Source organism: Notothenia rossii (assembly GCF_949606895.1).
Source record: "Notothenia rossii genome assembly, chromosome: 2".
NCBI lineage: Eukaryota > Metazoa > Chordata > Actinopteri > Perciformes > Nototheniidae > Notothenia > Notothenia rossii.
Window position 1 is genome coordinate 9,768,279 of NC_136904.1, and position 20,950 is coordinate 9,789,228.

Consider the following 20,950-nt stretch of genomic DNA (forward strand, 5'->3'; position numbering starts at 1 on the left):
TAACAAACACAGAAAAGACTTTACATGTCGCTCCTACAATTAACTTTGTCACTCTTTTTCTATGGTCTCCTCTGAAGATGCTATTGATTTTAAGGTAACAGACAGTCTTTTTCTAAGCACTTTAATGCATCTGCTTCTGAGCTCTGTTTTATCCCTGGTTTGTGTAAACATTGCTTCTTCATCGCTTCAGAATGTTTGAAAATGTTGTGTTTCCTTGTATTTCCATTCCCATTTGCATGTGCTTGATTCCTTAAAATCTTTATTCACCACAGACAGTACATATGAAAAGATTCTATTCGTAATGTTTGTTCCCAACGGTATCCATCTACGAGGTATTAAACCATGCAAAGCAGTTCACTGAGCTGTATGCAACCCTCCCGGAAGAAGTGTCCTCTGAGTGACTTCTTGAGGAGGAAATGAAACTCAAACAATAACACTCCAAATGAATTTGTGCAGGACTATTTATAGCTTGCTGATACTTGTGAAATATGAGTTAAATAAATCAGCTTTGTCTTTTGGAGGGCATCACAGCATGCAGCTTCTGCCCTGTCAGAGAGATGCAGCTCATCGTGCCGTTATATTTAGTGTGGCGAGTAATGCTGAGTGGCATTCTGTGATGATACAGGGGCTAAAAATGGCAGAGTGTCATGGATCACATGAATCCTGCCTCACTCTGTGAAACCAAGGTGAAATAATAACTCATCACAGTCAATAACTCTGTATTTATCAATGAAAGCGTGAATAAAACATGTGTAGGACAGCATAAAGAGTGAATATGCGGATGAATAGACCAATGTTAGTTCAGTGTAAAGTGTTACAGAAATATTCAAATGGAGGAGATACAAACACGCTGTCGTCTGAAGTGTAGCTGTCAATAGGAAAAAGTCAAAAAGTCAGTCAGGTGGTGAGATCTCTGCGACAAGTTATTCTGCGGTGACGGATGACATTTCTGTGAGGTTGCATCTGGAGTACTCTGGCGCTGAGGCAAAGCTGGCCTTTCACTCTGACTGCCTAACTAGCATTCATCAGGAAACCTCACACACACATGCAAACACACACATCACCCACACAGGCATAAGACTTCTAAATGGCAGCTGAAACTCTCTTCAAGGTATTGGTTTGGTGGTTTTTGAGTATTTACAAGTTTATTAATGAATGAATAGGAATGTTTGCTCTCCCTTTTTCTTCTTCTTCTTTCATTTCCTTCAAAAAGGAGATGGTCAAATACAACAAAACACTAGCTTAAAGGTGGGGTAGGTAAGTTTGAGAAACCGGCTCGAGATACACTTTTTGTTATATTCCATGGAATGCTCTTAACATCCCGATAGCAATGAATATCTGAAGTGCTTTGACAGAAAATCCATAAAAAAATGTCATCTGTGGAAGCCGTAGCGCTGTAAAAATCACGACCAATCATCTGAGCCGGCCCGGCTAAAATAACTGGATGGCCTACCTGCCTGTCAGCCTTTCATCTGTGCACAAACTTATCTCGTGCCCTCATTGGTCATGTGCGCGTTCGTGTGTGTTGGAGGAGGGGCTCTGTAAGGAAGTGGCACATTTGTTCTGGCTGTGTATTTTCAAATTCTAGCGCACTCGAGCTGGTTTCTCCAAAATGACCTACCCCACCTTTAAGTCCATAAGCTAGTTCCGCAGTTGATTCTGCTTCTTCTGTCTCTTCCTTCATTTTAGCTACTTCAGTCCTATCCTACTCTCTTCGTCCTTCCTTTGTTGCCTCATTGCACAGCTGACCATGTGACCGCTCACTGTCAGTGTGTCCTCCCTATTCAAATGCAGGCTGACCTCCACTGCATGCTTCCTTCCCTTCATTCTGGGCTCAGAAGTACAGCAGCAGACATGCATGGAGGCCCAAAGGGTGGCAAAGGGATTTTCCCCCAGCGATTCATTTGAACTTTTCCTCTCTTTGAAATGGCATCACAGAGCTATTGCATGATTAATGTCGCCACACTTATATACGCTGTTCTACAGAGAGAGCCAGCTCAATATTTGAAAACCAGGAGCGGTTCAAAATGGCCGTGGGCAGGTCTGGGGTTATTGTGGTTTGATTGGCAATCAGCTCGCTATTCAACCTTTACAATTGTCCATGTAAGGTCATACACTCAGGTGATGGACACAGCCACCCACTATCTTAGTGCCACTGCATTTTGACAACAGTTTACAGACTGAATGGCTAATTAATGGATATCAATACAGTGTGGTAAGAAGGGACAATGTGTAATTAGGGGAAATGTCTTCCACACAGACGAGGCAAGAATTTTTTTTCTGCAAATGTATTTCATTGGTTCAATGATAATTTTTAAGTTTGCTTGTATTTGGTAGAGAACGGACCTTTATTGTGTTTCTTTCTTTAACAAAATCAAAGGGGTCATTATCCAATCAGTTCTGCCACAAATACACATGCATAGCTAAACCCAAATTTAAATGATTGCTTTGTTGACTGTGATTATTTTGATGAAAGAAACAGTCCTTTCCTTCAGTTGTGCTGCAGCCAAATGAAGCAAACGGACTAAATTAATACGTACCCTATTCATGGAGTGGGTTTGTTCTACTGTATGTGCTTAGTTTTTGTGCAAACTGAAACTGAACTTTCTGAATGCTTTGTAGTAATATTGTATAACTTGTGATAACATACTATAACTAGCAAAACGGAGATAGAATAACACATTATACAGTACGTAAACTGAAATGAACAAGTTTTATTTAGAAAAACTGTCTAAAAAGAAAAAAGAAACAACACCAAAAATAACTATTAATTTAATATAAGTACTTTCGTCATTGTTGAAAACGTATCCGAGTAAAGAAAGCGGTATTGGGTAATACATTAGATGTATGGACTACTTACAGTACATGAAGTGCACAACCCATTTGTTACACAAAGTGACTACTGACTGAAAATGTTGCTTTGATCTCTGAAATCAACAACCCCAAAGCTGAATAGCATCTGTAATCTGTAACTTCTTGTGTCAAAGTATGCTACATCAAGAAACTAAACCCTGAACTAAAGCCCCCACACGGCACTGTCCAACGCCTCAAAGAACTACAAGCTTGTAGGGGGCTTGATTATTTTTAGGGAGAACATGTGGAACAGCAGTTTATTATCAAGGGCTGAGCCTCCAAGAATCAGTCCTATAGCCTTTATTAAATAACCCAGTGTTTTATCTTATTTTGTGACTGACCAAAGCAGCCTTGACTGTCCAATATTATCTTCTAGTGCTGTGTTTTCTTGTTAATCCCACGCTGAGACTCTGATACTTCGTTTTGCATTTTTACCTCTGAGACTAAACAACAAGATCCATCCAGCGAGAGCAAGCAATGAGAACTTTTCTAATTATTGCGGCAATTATAATCATGCTTGTGTCACAGCAACGCCTCTCCGGGCTCTGTTGTCCCATTGCTCGCTGAACGGGCCCACGGTGGGAAAATGCTAATCAACTTCCGGCCTCATCAACTTATTGGTGACTGGGGTAAAGCAAAAGAGCCTCTCCACTCCTTTCAAGGGTGGATGTAATCAGAAGCAGCATCTATCCATATTTTCTACCCGGGGGAATGGGGAAAGTACAGAGTTTGTGCAAAAATGCTTGATGTAACTCCCCTGCATGGGAATACCATTTGGATTATAATTGGAGATAAGAAGTGAAGCCCTATGGGTTTGATTGGCTTCATCAAATAATATGCGTTTGTGATTGTCAATCATTGTGATTTCCCCGGTATTTTCCCAGAATCTCTGTGTTTCTCTCTCTCTGTGAGTCCACTTATCCACATCCAGGGAATACAGTTTGCCAAAGCCAACTCAAAATAGCAACCTATGCAAAAAGTGGCCCAACATACAGCACAACCATACACATACATCAAACACAATGAGCAGCACTTCCTACCTCTTCCCATTGGTGGATGTAGCGAATGAGTCTGGAGAGTCGCAGGAGCCGCAGCAAGCTGAGGATCTTTGTGAATCGGACAATCCGCAAGGCGCGCGCCGTCTTGTAGAAATCGGAATCGATGCGCGTCTCCACGATGAGGAAGATATAGTCCACAGGAATGGAGGAGATGAAGTCCACCACAAACCAACTCCGCAAGTACTTGATTTTGATCTTTTGCGGATCTAGAATGATCTCTGTGTTGTCCTCCTTGACGATGCCCGTCCGGAAGTTGAGGACCAGGTCCATGAGGAAGAAGGTGTCGGAAACCACGTTGAACACGATCCAGGGTGGCGTGTGCTCGTCTTTGAAGAACGTGATGCCCACGGGGATGATGATTAGGTTGCCCACCATCAGCAGCAGCATGGTCAAGTCCCAGTAAAACCTTATGAGGGAGAGGAATTGGAAGAAGAGAAAAATGCTGTGAGAACCAAGTAAAATTCTCCAATCACTATTGGCAGCATCCTGTTTAGTTAGCGACCAGGTAATGCTAAACTTCTGTGCAAAAAATTAATTTGATAGGGACTGTATGATGTATGATACACTGTGTGTGCATCACTTTGAATTAAACATTGTATACTGTATTGAAACACTTATTCCAAATGCTATTAAAAAATAAAACATAAGATGCAACAGGAACGATACAAGTTACTTTGTCTAAAGCCTTCACTATATAAGTCTCTCATTGCTTTCCAACTAATTGAAAAATGTAGGCATATTTCTTTTTTTGTATAACTCATACTCTTAAGATGCATTCACATGAAAAGTGGTGAAACTGCTCGGCGCTGTCTGTGCAATTGCTATGGAGAGATTGGCAACACCAAACAAGGTGGAAACGCTATTCTTGGCATGGCGCATTGCTCGAAATTGCTACAGATTGCTGCCCTCAAATAATTTCAAATTTGACCCTTACAGCACAGCCAATAAGAAAACAGTTGTAAGTGCAAAGCCAGAAGAGACAAAAAATTGGGCAGTAACTACAGAAACAAAACTGCCTTCGATAGGAGGCTCTGCGCTAACTCACAACGAATGAAGATAAAAATTCCTATCAAGTGAAGGCAGTAAACTAATGACACAAGAGTCAAAGATACCAAAGACTAATTTGCAAGGGTTAATAGAGTGCAATGTCTTATTATTGTGATATTATATTTCCTGTGTATGTTTTTTTTTTTTTTACTGAAGACACTGACCTTTACGAAAAGTGCAATAATTACATTAAGGATGGTTGAGTTCCTGGCGTACTTGGTGTGGGGTAAACTTCTGAAGCAATTGGAAACAGGACTCAGAGAGACACGAGGAGAGCCGGAGCTTTGATGGCAAACACTGACGGTTTATTTGGAGTTACGGTCGGAGAATTCACAAGACAGGTGGTGTGTCACGAGTTGACACAGCGGTTGCAAAACTAATTCTGAAGAATTATTCTGCAGCTCGAGGTTTTAACTAGTTTGGAGTGTAATAATCAACATTCTTCATCAGTGAGACTAAAGCGATATGGTCCCTGAATCTAACTAGAGCTCTCGTCCATAGAAAATAATGTGCGCCAGGGAACCTTCGTCCCTGAACAGTAAACTACCTCATGGCGGCTTGTGCTCGGTCATAGACTGGCAACAACAATGCGCCCAAGCTGTCCCTCCTTAAGAGAGATAGCAGCGATACCCAAGGCTGTAGACCTATGCTATGAGAAAGGAGACAGTGAGAAGAGACAACTATGAACTGTGTCGAAGGTTGATTACCTACAGTAAGCAAATTATTCTCTAACACTTGGATTATAAACATGTTCAAATAATTTTCCTGCAAGTTATTATCATGTATAATTTGATTATGATACGATAATCCTTTGTCAGATCAAGTCTCAAACTGTTCTTGTATCACAGCAGCTCCATTTGCAACATCAACAAGGACAGAAGTAAAGGGAAGAAACAAGGACACAGACTTTTAACATATCATCACGATTAAAAACATTTTTAAAATGCCATAACCACAAAACACCACCATGCTTGAACTGCTTTGCAATTTTACAGAAGTTTACAAATTGTTATAATAATAATAATCATTTACGTACTGAAGATGAAACTCACTGTGACTCATCACGAGTTTGTTCTGACCTTAGATACCTTGTTGTGCATGTATGTTGGGAGCGAGCGTATGCACCGTAAAAAAAACGTAATAACCTTTACATGATATGTTACCTCCCCAGCGTGTCGGACGGCAGCTTGACATAATAAGCTATTTGTGTTTTTACTGTAAATCCTAACTTAAAGGTCAAAGAGGGTTAACTGTTAATTACAAACTGTACTGTGAACGCGTCTGTCTTCCAGGCCGGAGAGTTTGGATATAAATTGTTCTCTCCGCTGGCTTGGTAATTGAATCCAGATTGGCTCTTTTGTGTTGAGGGCGATATATCCTGGTAGCTCTATAGATCGGACCATGAAGGGGGTTCTGCATGGAGGAGTGGGATGATTTACCCACCTGCCTCCGACCGGGCCAACAAGATCTGTCTCTGCGTAAAACCAATTTCAAGAGCAGGGCCATAAAAATGAAGGCAGAAAGGTTCTACAACATAACCAGTGTAGGATATGCATTTTTACTGCAAGCTACCAATCTACCGCAAGTAATTACTGCTCTTTCACGTCCTTGTTGCAGCTGATGTCTATTGATTTCATGCTTGATTGTTGAAGTAAGTAACTCGCGGCTTTACAATGAACAGCTGCTCTGCGGGATGACACAGCCTGATCCAAAACGTCCTCTGGCCCATGTCGCGTCAAGTTAAGGAAAAATGTGGTTATCAGTACAGGTACGGTCTGCCTCGCAGAGCAAAAACAAAACCTGTCCTCCAATTTGTTTCTCATGAGATCTTCTTGTTCTTTGAAGTGTCCTTCGCTGGATGTGTACGATTGATTATTTTATTGACGATAAGTTAGATATTAAACGGCCTTATCTCTTTAAAGTCCTTTGAGGCACGTTTGTGATAAAGCGGAACAACTTGAGGTGGTTTTATCCTTACACCTTGATACTACTATAATGCTTCTGAAATGATCATTTTCCTACACTGCTGTAATAAACATTATAATTCAAATGGTGAATACTTGGTCACATACATCATTTATTCATGCATATAATTTAAAAAGGTGTACATATAAAGTTATAAATTATTATCATTTTGCTGCAATTATTGTTCTATGAGTATTGAGTCCCTACATTTTTATCATCAGAGCATTTCCTTGGAATTTAAACTAAGACTGGATTTTAAACTTTACTTAATTTAAAGGTCCCATGTCATGCTTTTCCGTTTATTACCCGTCCCCTTGTGTGTTATGAAGGTTTTTCTGCATGTAAACGGTCTGCAGAGTCACAAACCCTCAAAGTACACCATTTAGTTAGTAAAACTCTAACACAGAACAGACCTGTCTATGCTGCCCCAGAACGCCTCGTTGGAGGTTCCTCATTTTCCATTGTTTGCTTACTGGGTTCTGTGACGTGTGAACACCCAAATCAACAACAAATGACCAGATTGGCCCAAATGGACCAATACGCGGAGCACCTCACAAACCAGGATCCCTTGGCTAACTAACAGGGAGTCCCCATTGACTTGCATAGAGCTCCCTGGTTGGTAATAGACGAGTTGGGATGGTGGAGAAATGCTCTCCGCAGACCCATTCTCACAGCGTTCTAAACCTTTTTCTTACTCAATATCAAGCCACACTTATTGTTTTTACTTCGGCTGTGAGTGTTTGTGTCGGCTCAGGATGAGTTTCGCTTGTTCTCGCTGTATCGCCGACCCGGAAACCTGTCCGCTCCTCGTAACAGCTCGCAGCAACGAGCCTCGCAACGAGCCTCGCAACGAGCCTCGCAACGAGCCTCGCAACGAGCCTCGCAACGAGCCTCGCAACGAGCCTCGCAACGAGCCTCGCAACGAGCCTCGCAACGAGCCTCGCAACGAGCCTCGCAACGTCCCGACCAATCAGAGCACACTCGGCTCACAGGTCGTTTAGGACAGAGAGCGAATACACATACTATACAGAGATGCTGTATGAGAAACCAATGTGAGTTTGGAAAATTGCACAGTTTAAATCTATTCTAGTAGACCTCAACATTGGAATTGTGATCAGTAGAAATGGCCATGACACGGGACCTTTAAATGATGCAATCAGGGTTTTCCTATACTGCCCTTTTAAAAGCTATCGTTTAATTGGTGCAGGATAACACTTTGATTTGTTTTCTCAATGTTCTATTTTCTCTGAACACCATTACTGATGGATTATGGAGGGGAAATAAAACAAATCAATGATGGCCAGAACTCTGTATTCTTCATGTTTGTTTGTCACGGTTGCATTCAAATTCAAGGATCTCATTCCCACTAACACATTAATCTGTGGACCAATTCACTCTGAATAAATAATACCTGTGAAATACGTTTGGACAGTAGCAGACGATTGAGTGGTAATGTGCTTGAGTTACAGTTTACAAGAGCATTTCACACTTACGCGTGTGTGTGTGTACATACAGTACATACATATATAGTGTACACACAAACATCTCAGTTTCATGTCTATTGCACACACAGAGACACACACGCACACACACTGGAGACACGGTGACAGTAATTGGAATTCTTCAAAGTAAGAGGGTACTGTTCCAGCTTGTTGTCAAGTGGAGTTATTTTTAGACAGACCTTGCCACCACTGTGTTTGCTCATGTTAAGAGTGAAAGCCCAAGAGGATAAGAAACACTTCAAAAGAAGAAATGCAAACACTGACATTTCTTCTTCACATTGCCATGTTCTCTAATATTATAAGTGCTAGATAGCCTTTGCCTGTGTTGTCCCCCCCCCCAGCTACACAGCTTACTATTCACTTGCAGCACTAGACAGGTAGCAGCGAGGAATTAAGAGTATTTGTTTCTTGTTTTGACATTTTCATTAACTGTGATGACCCAAACGTGGGTTTTTATTTATTTCACCATAATACATATCAGTTCAAAGAGACTTGTAATTTTTCTTGAATTGTGTTCATGAGGCAACTGCATATTGCAAAGCATTACCACAACAAGTAACAAATAAAGCCATTACAATGCTTCTTAAACATAAAATGGAATAACCAAAACTCTCACTTTTACTCTAATATTCTTTATCAAAAAAGAATGTGTTATTTCATGGATGGCACGTGCACACATGTGCAGACACGTTACATTATCACAACGCGACAGTGTCTACAGCCACACTGGTTCTGAAGGGCTGCTATTAGTGCTTCAAGGTAAATGCTAACATCAGCATCACATCAATTCCTACGGGGACAATACTAATATTTGCTAATTACTACTAAACGCAGTGCAGCTGAATCTCATGGGGATGTCGTTAAAAGTAATTTGGAGAAATGGACTTTGTCTTAGACCAACATTCCCCCATCAATCGAGCCACAACACTACCTGGCAAATAAAAACAAATGCACTGGGTATCAAGAACTTGGTGTCTTTTGTCACCAGAAAAGAACAAGACAGACGAAGGGCAACACAAATATATCTGGCTTCAGTTAAATGTCACTACATGAAGGAGAAACAGGGTGAAAGAAATAGAAAAAGGAAGATTTGAGAGTTCCTCAACACCTAAAGAATAGCAAGACAGAACGCTGCTTAAGAGCACATCACTCTGACAGAAGCCATACACAGCTACCACTGCCACCTGTTTGATTAAGCCCCTCACTTGTTTTAGGAGTGTGGGGATTGCTTTTAAGATTAAGAGCAGCTGCTGTATGCTCTTTGGGAAAATATCTTTTTTATTTTTTATATATCAAGGCTATGTCCACATGTTCAAACATAAAAAAAGAGAAAAAGCAATCAGAGCGTGGTCCTTTTTTGTGGTAACATTGGATTTTTTTTTGTCTAAATATATCAATCTACTGATGGCAGACATGTTGACATTAGTCAGATCGAGTTAAACACATTCCATTAAACAAATATTGTGAGTGACCTACAACAAAGTTGCAACGATAAGGGAATCGCTCAGTAAGCAGAATTTCATAGAGCTGCGTAGGAATCCTTGTTGACTTTAAGTGATTTTATGTGTAAGTGTAGACTCGCTATACATATATACGTGTGTGTGTGTGTGTGTGTGTGTGTGTGTGTGTGTGTGTGTGTGTGTGTGTGTGTGTGTGTGTGTGTGTGTGTGTGTGTGTGTGTGTGTGTGTGTGTGTGTGTGTGTGTGTGTGTGTGTGTGTGTGTGCTTGCGTGAATATGCATGTCTAGAGTATTTGCTCAGGATTTCTCCTTTTCACTCCTGTGGTCTAATGGAGGTCAGGTCACCTAAACATAGCAGGGATCCATTTACTTTGCTTTATTATTCACTGGGACCCTGACATGGAAGAACATTGTTCTATAAATACAGTTGTGAGAGTGCGGGATCTTAGGCGGATATTTCAAAGTCATTAAACAATCCTGTATCTCTGTGTGCTTCCCAAATTAATGAGTCACACATCGTGGTGCTATACCACCTGTCTGACAGCAACCTAGCAGTGGAGATGTGAAGGTGATATTCCTAGGTGTTAGCGGAGAGAGAAACATCTCATTTTAATATGTATTAGGTACATGCACGAAAAATACCAAACTGGTAATATGTCAAACCAAACCAAACGTAAATGTGTGGGGATAAGTCCAATTTGTTTTAATCAAAGCTATGCAATTAATACTTATTCTATGTATAACAACTATTGACCAAAAAAGAAAGGAACCGCTGATGCCATGACTATTTCTTAAATTTTCTACATTCATTAATATTATTGGTTGCCTTTGCTTGGAAACAAACAGTATACAAATAAAATAGACAAGTGACAAAGTGCTTGGTGAAAAAAAAAAATTCTTAAGATGAATTTGTTTGACAAAAAAATCAAATATAACCACGATATCTGGAATAAAAAAGCTTGGTATTTTGTCTAAATGTGTGAGGAACATCATCTTTCCTCCCCACAAGTAAGTAGACTTGGAAACGAGGCCCAACAAAGCAGAGAAACACTGGAAACATTGAGAAGAAGAGGCAGCAGAAGAGCTCACACCTAACCTGTTATTGTGCTGAGAGTTCAGTGTTCTGATGAAGGGAGCCCTGACATTTGGCTGCCTGTAGAGACAGAGCCACGGCCCACTCTCCGGTGGGGTGACCAGGGACAGCAGGAACATGTTTTCACCCTCAGAGTGCATCGGACTACACGATAAGCCTCTCTCTTTCTCCTCACCCTGCTAGCCAGGCTACCTGAAAGGCATTGTGAGAGCCACCACAAACATCCTGAGATGGACACACACTTCAGAATAGCCTATATTTAAATTAGTTGGCAAATAAGATACAAGAAAGAGGTGCATACAGTTCTCCCTACACTGTGACGGGCATTAACAGGGGGTATATCTTAGCATTTGTTCCTACATGCTTGAGTAGACTTGGTCACATTTCGCTTGTTGAGATGTCTATCTGTCGGCTGCATGCACACAGATCATCTGTCATGTCAGGTACAAGAGGCAGACAGTATTTAAAGGTGCCCCCTTTATTATGCAGCACACTGACTGAATGGGAACAGCAGAAGAGCAGGGATCCAACACTGCACTTCTATTAGGGCACAAGCCAACTTTATGTGCACTTTAAATGTCATTTGCTCCTGTGACATGATTGGATTGTTCCTTTTTTTGCCAGAGAAAGTTGTTACCCTTTAGAATTATTAAAACGTGTGTGGTTTCATTTTCACTGTGTGGTTGCATTATCATGGGTCCTGAGAATCATGTGACGTTAATAGCACAAAGACCCCATTTTTTTTTTGACCATCACATGCTGGGATGCAGCTCTCATGTTTTATATCCAACAATGGATTTGTAACTTAAGGTTTTGGCTTATGTCCCTAATGCCACCAGTACTCTCTTTTTCTCTATCAAACTATCAGGATTTAATAACTAAAGTGACTTCCGAGAATTAAGTTGATACACCAACACTTATTTGAGGCTTGTGTGCAGATGTCATGATCAAGAAATAATGTATAAAGTCAATCATCATCATTCTCGAATAACCAATCTGTTAAGTGAAGTCTTTTTTATTGGACTGGTGCATCACAACTAATATAACTGCCTGATCTCAGATTTATTTCTGTGTCATTGGCCGTTTCTCAATCTCGAGGAAACTGGCTTCCAAGCCAATATTTCAAGGATGCTTACGTCATCGAGTGCCGCCGAAGGACTGTTCCAATCTCCAGCATACTTGGAATTCCACCGAGGCCACGTCCTTGGTTTGGGGGTAATTTCGAGGCTGCACATGGGTAGACTTCGCGTCCTTCAAATCCCCACAATGCTTTGCACACCGACCAATTTCAAAAACCCTTGCGGAGAATGACTGAACCAACGCAGCACGGCACACTTTTAAATGTAAGTATGTAGTGGCGTAGAACATGTGTTGGTAAATATATTACTTTGTTACATTTGTTATCACCAAAAATGTGTTCCGTGAAAGTAAAGCAAGTTCATAATTAGATAGACATCGTGAGGTATTTATTTTTCGGTGTTTATGTTGAAACCGTTAGAGAGAGTGGCACACTTGTTAGCCTGTTCCATTCTTCTTTGTTTTCCGAAGCCGTGGCTTGGAAGTATACTTGCTTCGTTTCTGAAGGAAGTGACTCGGAAGTATGCGACTACCAAGCCAGTATCCTCGCGATTGAGAAACGGCCATTGTTTAAATATCTGCAATGCCATTTGAACCGTTTCTTTTTTTTGTTTTAGCTTAGTTGCCGATACAGACCAACATGTTGTCATACCTAACAACAAATCAGGCCCTCCCTAGCAATTGTGAAAAAACCCATATGATTTCCCCCAAAAACGTGATCTTTCCAATTCCAGTTTGGTCACATTCGGTCAGCCAACCCAACTTGAATACATTTTGGGCAATGTCTCTTTTGAAAGACATTAACATTGACTGTTAGTGAGAGACAGGACATGATGAATCATGTTATTTGATGGCGATAAAACAAAGTTGTGCTTTGCGTTACCCCAAAAAGTGACTTTTCAGTCAACACCGATTGCTAAAATGTACTAATTTGAATGACCCCAGCAGTCTTCTTATTTTTCTTTGTGATGACCCCTTGTCTATAAAATCAGTTTCTTAAGCTGCAGAAGCTTATTTTGTTACTTTACTGTTCACTTTACTCTTTGGAGCTACTTTCTTTACTAGCTGCAGTTAGCTGTAGTAGCACCATTTTAAATAAACCTACTCTAAATGGCAGCTAAACCTAAATGACAACTGAAAGATCAACAGCATTGTACAGTAAAGTCCACCACCATTCTTGAATGAATAAATGAGAAGGACATCATCTAAAATTCAGCATCAAAGTCTCTTGTGAGAAAGAAAACAAATGTCACTTCGGCTACACTTAGTCAGAGGAAGAGGTAGGCTTATCTATGATTACGGCTGTCACACTAACAGGACAACAACATCTGTTATAACAACAAAGAAAGCTGGTGTATTTACCACATACGAGCGGGCCATTGTTTTAAACAAGCCAGTTGCAAACACATCTAGATTTAACTGTCTAGGAGAACAAACGAAAAACAGGTTTAAAGGGTTAATCCTATTTTTGTTGTCACCCGCTCCAATGCACTGTCATAACGGCGCTGTCTTTGCCAAGCACAGCCAGCAGGCATACTGCAAGCACATCACTGACACTGGGGCTGTGCAGTCGCAGGTTGCTATATTTAGGTGAGTCACGCTGTTTTATCAAACCTAGGCAGATTTCATCAGAGGAAGAAGCAAATCTCCCCAACCTTAGGCTAAGGGGAAAGAGAGGGATTTACTATATACCCACAGAGGGGAGAGGTAAAATCAACCGAAAGGAGTCCACCTTACCTAACGCCGCTAAAAGAGATCCAGAAATAAGATTGCAAGTAGATTTATGGTAGGACATGAAGGTGAGGGTAAAGCGTATGATTTTTTCATTCACCTAAAGCTCTGTCTAGGACTGTTATTCAACACAGCCAAGAGAAAGGCAATGTCACATCTGCTGCAGTAGAACATTTTCCAATAGATAGAGGTCTGACCCCTTAAAGGTAAGCACTGACACATGAGAAAGAAGAAGGCGCCCAAACACACGACCCTGGGATCAATCTGGAATTGATTGACAGGTCTTTTGACTCACAGATTAACACTTGACAACTACCGAATTATAGATTAGATAGAAACACAGCAGGGAAAGCAGAATGAATCGATCATTAGTCATGTGTGGTCATCTGGAAAACAGAATGCATGGTTGACTTAGCATTTCAGTTGTAATGTTCAAAATATACTTTCATATAGAAAAATAAATCTTCCTGTGGGTCAATAATTGTTTTGATATTGCTCATCATTTAATGCCTCAATGTGTAGGCTACAGTATGATCACTGTACAGTTGGCTTTGGTATCTAAAATGACCTTAAAAATAAAAATAAACTGGGCAGTAAAGATGTGTTATGCCTCTGTCAGCTGTAATGACCAAACAAATATCCTGCTTACCCTCACACTTCACTGCCTTTGATTATGTATCCAAGTTTAATGTATTCAGGGTCATATTTTCTGACTACACGCTTTGGAGCGTTTGCTGACGCAGGGTCTCCCACACCAGAAAGGCTTCTCAATTCTCTCGTTTCCCCTCCTCGACTCCTCGACACCTCGGTCCTCCGGTAGTGACCCGGAAATGGATTTCAGCGCGCCATGTTGAAGGACATCTAATTTCTCTAACCGCCTGCGGCTTCCCCTCCACTCTCCTCGGTTCCCCTCCTCGACTCCTCCGCTCGCATCTCCTGTGGGCGGGACTAAGTCACGAGGATAGGAGTCGAGGAGGGGAAATGAGAGAATTGAGAAGCCTTTCAGGTGTTCTTGTTATTGCCTTCATCTAATTTGATCACAGGGTTTATTTGCAAAAGATATGACAAATGTCTTTAATGGTGAATTTATATTATTAGTTTGAAGGGAATTCAAACCATTATGTGGTTACATCATCACTGCTTGTTTTTCAGAGGTTTTGAACAAGCTAACCATCTTGAGAAAAACTCTCGAATGCCACAGTGTCTGTCCCACACAATCCACGAAATACCCAATTTCCACCTATTTAAATTATATCAGCATAAACCTGCTCTTATGTTTGAACAGCTTGGACGTGCAATTTAAAATCATGAAACCACCAAAGCTGCTTTGCAAACTGACCATGATGTAATCAGGAAGCCCACTGAGACTTTGAAGTAAAGTCTGTCCCTTTTTCATTCAGGTGGGACTTTAATTTTTTTTACTAGCGTACCATGCTGTGAATGGATCTGGCCCTTCCTACATCCAGGACATGGTGTACAAACCATACACCCCAGCACATGTGCTCCGCATCAGCCAATCGGCTCGCTGCACCCGCACTGCGAGGGGGACCCAAGTTCCCATCAGCAAAAACACGTGGGTTTGCTATCCTGGCTCCAAATTGGTGGAATGAGCTCCCCATTGAAATCAGGACAGCAGAAAGCTTACACATCTTCCGGCGCAGACTGAAAACTCATCTCTTTCGACTCCACTTCGAGCGATAGAATTACTAACAAAGCACTTAAATACTAACAAAGGACTGGCTTATCTAAAGCCAGTTGAGTAGCACTTGAAATGTTTTGGCTCTGAGAAACCTGATGTACTTATATGATTCTGTTTTCTTCAAGGTTGTATCTTCTTGGTCGAATGCACTTATTGAAAGTCGCTTTGGATACAAGCGTCAGCTAAATGTAAAGTAATGTAATGTAATATTAAAGAGATGTTTATCTTTACTTATTTTTGTATTATTTATTTTTCTGTCATTTATTTATTTATTAATTATTATAAAATTATTATTATTTGATTGCATGTGTGGAGAATGTGTTCTGTGTTTGGGATAAGTAGGGGGGGAAGGGTATCATGCTCCTTCTTGATTGTGTTCCCCTGTGAAATTAAAATAACTATATAAAAAATGTTATTAAAAAAATATATGTTTATGAAAGGAGTTGCCTTGTGGTTTTCCAGTGTCCTTGTCTTTCAGCCCTGCTTAGTCCCTCACACCTCTCCAGAATGCAACCTGTTCACTATCTGCACAGAGGAACAACAACTGTAGTAGTCTGCAGTCAGAAAATAAAAAAGATCTCTGTGGGGAATACAGCGAGAGACAGTGAGTGGCAGGGCCTTAATGTAGATCACACGGGGAGGACACAAAGCTCTCCAGCCGCTTCCATCAGCATGCACTTATCCAACTAGCATGTGCCAGTATCTGCTGGACTATCATTCTGCCACTAATTGCATCAGTGTTTTATCATGATGCCTTGTTATCTCCCACAAGGTCCTTAGGGTCATGTCAAAGGGGTCCCCTGTCAGCCACGGAGTGTGTACCAGTTCTTCTCGACTGAACACAAACCCCCTCCTTCCCCCCACTAGCACGAGCCAGAAAGAGCCAGAGCAACAGGCTTTCTCTTAACATAGATGAAGAGCTAAGATAATGTGATGTCTATAATACCAGGGGCTGGTCACAATGCACACCATCACCTCCCGCCCTTGCTCTGAGCTACACTAGTACTGTGCCATTATCTTCACCACTTCAGCTGCTGCAATCAGCAAATGGAGCAGACACATTGAAAGCCTTTTCCACCCATCTCCAAAACGGCGAACTGAGGTCAAAAGGTGACAAGGAGAAAAGAGTCACCAAAGAAGAAAAAAAATAAGGGGAGTGAAAATGTGGAAATAGTGTGAGAAAATTAGACTGTAGAAAATATATGGACAAAAGGACAGGGACAACCAACAGAGATCTGGAAACAGTGGTCATTATTATGTATTCCTTAATGTTGTTTAGAGCAATATTAAAACAAAAATGAGAGGTGAATAGGAGGAAAAATAAATACAGCTTAAAAGCTGATGGGAAAGCCTCACTAAGAAGACAGTCGGAGCATGAAATCAAATCAAATTGGAGAGGAGATGCAGTTTAGCTGATTTTTGCTGGTCTGCGTGAGTAAGCAAACGCGGAGGCTTATCTGACTGTTAAACCAAACGGGGCAGGATTTATCATGTGTATTTGTTAGCTCTATAATTTCTTGATTGTACATGATAAACAGGGTCAGGGTTGGATTTATACACAACAGCTTTGCGGCTGCATCCCTATTCAATCAAACACTGAGTAACTTGGTACAACCACAACTAGTGTGGGAAAAAGAGAACATGCAATCGACGATGGAGATGATGGAGATAAATCGGGAGCCCAAGCCTTAGCAGAGAAGACGGAACAATCTGTGTCTCACTACTGCATGTCTCACACTCCAGCCATTTGTCTGAGTCTTCTAGACCCTCAGCATGTGGCAGAGACAGGCCAAACACATTGATCCAGGAAAGTATTTCTTGTGAATCACGCCAGCCACACACAGAGTTCTTTATTCAGCGCACTGGATTCTGGTCCTCTCTGAGTGGAAACCCCACTGTTTCAAAAGTGCTTTCGCTTTCTATACATTCTTACACCTGGAGAGGCTGTGTAAGGAATGATGGAGAGAGTGGTAGTAGCAATAGAATAATAATAGGAGATGTAGAAGAATGAAGTGTTATGACAGTTTTGTTGAGAAGGAATATTGTTTCTTGCACTTTCTGCTAATCTGAATTTAATAACAAGTGTCTGTGTAAGTTGACTTTGTAATAGTAAGTACATCTTAATGTAAAGTCATTTCTAATGTGTTTTTTCTCACATTGTGTCCACCCACTGGAGAAGCCTATCAGTGCCAGTTTGACATCTTGGCCATTTCCTATCTAGGCTGATAGGGGAAAAAAAAGCAATCCAATTTCAGAGAGACAGGGGGTGTGGGAATGCACCTGGGACACAGGCAGACTGAAAAGGTCAACCTGTATGTACTAGATATAGCAGAATCTGTGTGAGGAGGAACGACCGGGCTGGTGTGCAGCGTGCACGCAGAGGTCACCCCGAGGGAGGTTTACATTTGGTTACTCTACAATCTATGCATACAAACGCAGTGTATTTTTTGAGGTGGAGGGATTAAACAGTAAGCAGCTCCTGAGCATACCGCTTCTCGTCATCTGAAGGACAAATCAGGCTCAACGTGAAGTTTTCAATTGATACTTTAATTTATTTCAACCTGCATGTGGGACAAAAGGATGGACATTCATATATTAGATGACCTTGTTTATATAATATATTGTATTTATATTTTGGTAGTTTGACATATTATAGTGAAATCTTCCTTTTCTTACCGTGTATATTGTGTATTCAGTAGATCTGTCTATCTATATATATCTATCAATCTGTCTATCTATATATCATCTATCTATTTCTTATACTGTGAGTGTTTGAGTTGTGGCCCCCCATTGCATTGTTAACATTCGAAAAACCTAAGCCAATCTTAATTATTCATTTCAACAATGGGGACAACTCCTATAAAATATAATGTGCTGTACTTTCTTGATGGCTGTCAACCAAATGATATCTTCCTTATAAGTTTTTATTTTTTATGTGCAATAAATATCAATACGCTTGTAATTAAACATCAGTTTTAAAATGAATTAGTCTCAATGAGGTTATGATGCAGAAGGCTGAGGCATGCCCGTAATCAGAGTAAAGAATGCCCTCTTGGGTATCATCGGTAGATTACACCTATATAATCGGTGTTGATGTTGATTGCTTTTCGACCAGCGCTGATTACTTGTCAAATGTCAGATTTAAATTAAAACTAAATATGTAAAATTAGATTTATAACCACAGCTACTATATGAATGGACATGTAATTGTCACTGTGCAACAGGCCAAGAAGCATTACAGGGAATTTCAGTGTTTAATTCTACAGAGTAACAATTAGCCGTAAGCCTTTTTGCACTATTTATATATTAAGTGTATTAGGTGTCACAATACCCACACATCTAACTGTAGCCGGTTTCCTACCATGCATGAACCAAATAGACAGAGGAAGTCAACATGGACGTATCAGTCCATTGTATGGAGAAAAGAAAAGTTGGCGCTTTTTTGCCAATATCTCTTTTCTATTCCATTGCTTAAATAATGCAATAGCATTACCAGTAGCTTAATGTATGAACAAGAATACAAAAAGGTCATTTGAATGTCACAAACAGGGCTTGACTTTAGTTAATGGTGATAATTAGTTTAAACATATTCATTTCTTCCCTCATCCTACACCTTGAAGTGTTGAGATAAGTGAAACTGACATGTGTACCTCCGGTCAATGGGACAATAATCACATCTGTCCAGTGGCAAGAGATATAAATTGGACCCTGAAATGTGTTAAAAGAGGAAAAAAACTGGGCTGACTAGTGCTGTGTGTCCACCTGGAGAGATTATAAATTGATGTTGCAGTGCGGAGGATGGTGGTGCGGGAAGGACACGCGACATTACATTTGTCAGGTGACCAAAATACATCATGCCAGCAGGGTGACGGCACTTAACAGAAAATGCTTCCAGCAAGCTTTCCCATTTTCAAAATGTATATGATGTCCAATCAATCAATATAATCTCACCTCGAGATTACCGTCACTTTGCCAAGGTTAACCTCAGCTCTCTACCTAATACGTAAAGCTGAATTATATGACATTTCAGGAACAGGGAAAAACACTGACATGCAAAAAAAAAAAGCCATTCTCTTACAGTTGTTATCTCGTGTCCTGATTTCACACTCCCACACAAGTGTGCCTGGCGAGGTCACGCAGCACCGTTCAATCATTCTGCCACTACGACAGGCCACCTTCCACCCACCGGCCACGCACATCATCCCTCGGCTCCCTCCATTAAATAAATTGTGCTGTAATAATCTCTTGGCTCCTAATATTCATGGATGAGCACAGCAGCCTATTTTGATTACCCCACTTTCAGGCACAGCCAAAACCATCTGTAATCCCCATGTTTTACCCTCACTAAATTAAAGGAGGAGTTATTTAATGCAGACCGAAATGAAAAGAGTGTCATTCATCCTATGTAGTGTCAAAAAGCTTTTTTTCTCCTGCTTCCCCGGTATAATAAGAACAAATGCTATGTCTCAAAAGGTGTACTTCATTACTTATACTTGTTGTTTTGAGTGAATAAGTGGGTCCCGATGCAAAGCATGGCAACATGTTGAGAACTGCTTGATCCTGGTTGAGTGCGGGATATTTCTCGCACTCAACGAACGGCATATTTGTTTCACTATATATGTAACGTGCAACTAGATTTAATATTATAAGGTTTATTGAGCAATCTCTATTAATTCCGTACCACAAATACGTTGCTAGAATCTTTTTGGCAAACATTTTTTTTTGCTGGTCAGTTCCGGTGAGAGCACATCAGCAAAGTGCAATTTGAGACCATTTTAAACAGTCAAAATTCAAACAATGCGTAAGTGTTCACAGTGAACAACATGCAGTGTACTAAGGGCAGTATCCAAACTGAGACACAGCAATACTCAATAAGGGCAGTCTGCACTCACTTCATGCATCCGTATGTTAAACGCTTTTAATCTTGCAATTACATCGTGAGGTCTATCTTCACTGAAAGCCTGTCAAAACGGTTTAGAAAGGCTCTAAATATCCAGGCTTTACATTCCTCTGCTGCATCGCCACGACCTCACCTTGACCTTTGTACAACTCTCACCCAGACTATTACTCCTTTCACTGCCGCAAAACGGGTATATCACCGTTCATTGCAGCCGTGCATGTTTCTCCATCTAATTTTTCAATAAATCCACTGAACGCAACCTGGAGGTCCCACGAGACCCAAACAAATCAATAGGAAAACATACTCTCAAATCAACCGTATCAACCTGACTGAAATAGAGAATGCTGTTATTTAATCTGATCCAATACGCTAACAAACATAATAGACACTGACAGACACACACGCCCTACTCTGGTACAGTAAGAGTACTGTAAACTCAACACAAGGCAAATGGTAATGGCTGCTAATGCTTAATAGTAAGCAGTAAGGATACAATGGCACAATGTATGCATATATATCCAGATTGGCTTCTAGTTGCTCTTTTCAAGTACACTGGGCTTTTCATT

The 20,950-nt window shown here is 40.7% G+C and overlaps 1 protein-coding gene across 1 annotated transcript in view; it reads right to left on the reverse strand.

The window, feature by feature from the left end:
• hcn4 (hyperpolarization activated cyclic nucleotide-gated potassium channel 4) overlaps positions 1-20,950 on the reverse strand; it is a gene marked incomplete at its 5' end in the record, with an annotated part of 71,805 nt that overhangs the window by 45,892 nt on the left and 4,963 nt on the right. The window contains one exon of the mRNA XM_079663226.1: positions 3,894-4,317. Coding sequence (XP_079519352.1) covers positions 3,894-4,317 — 424 coding nt within the window. The remainder of the gene's footprint in view (positions 1-3,893; positions 4,318-20,950) is intronic.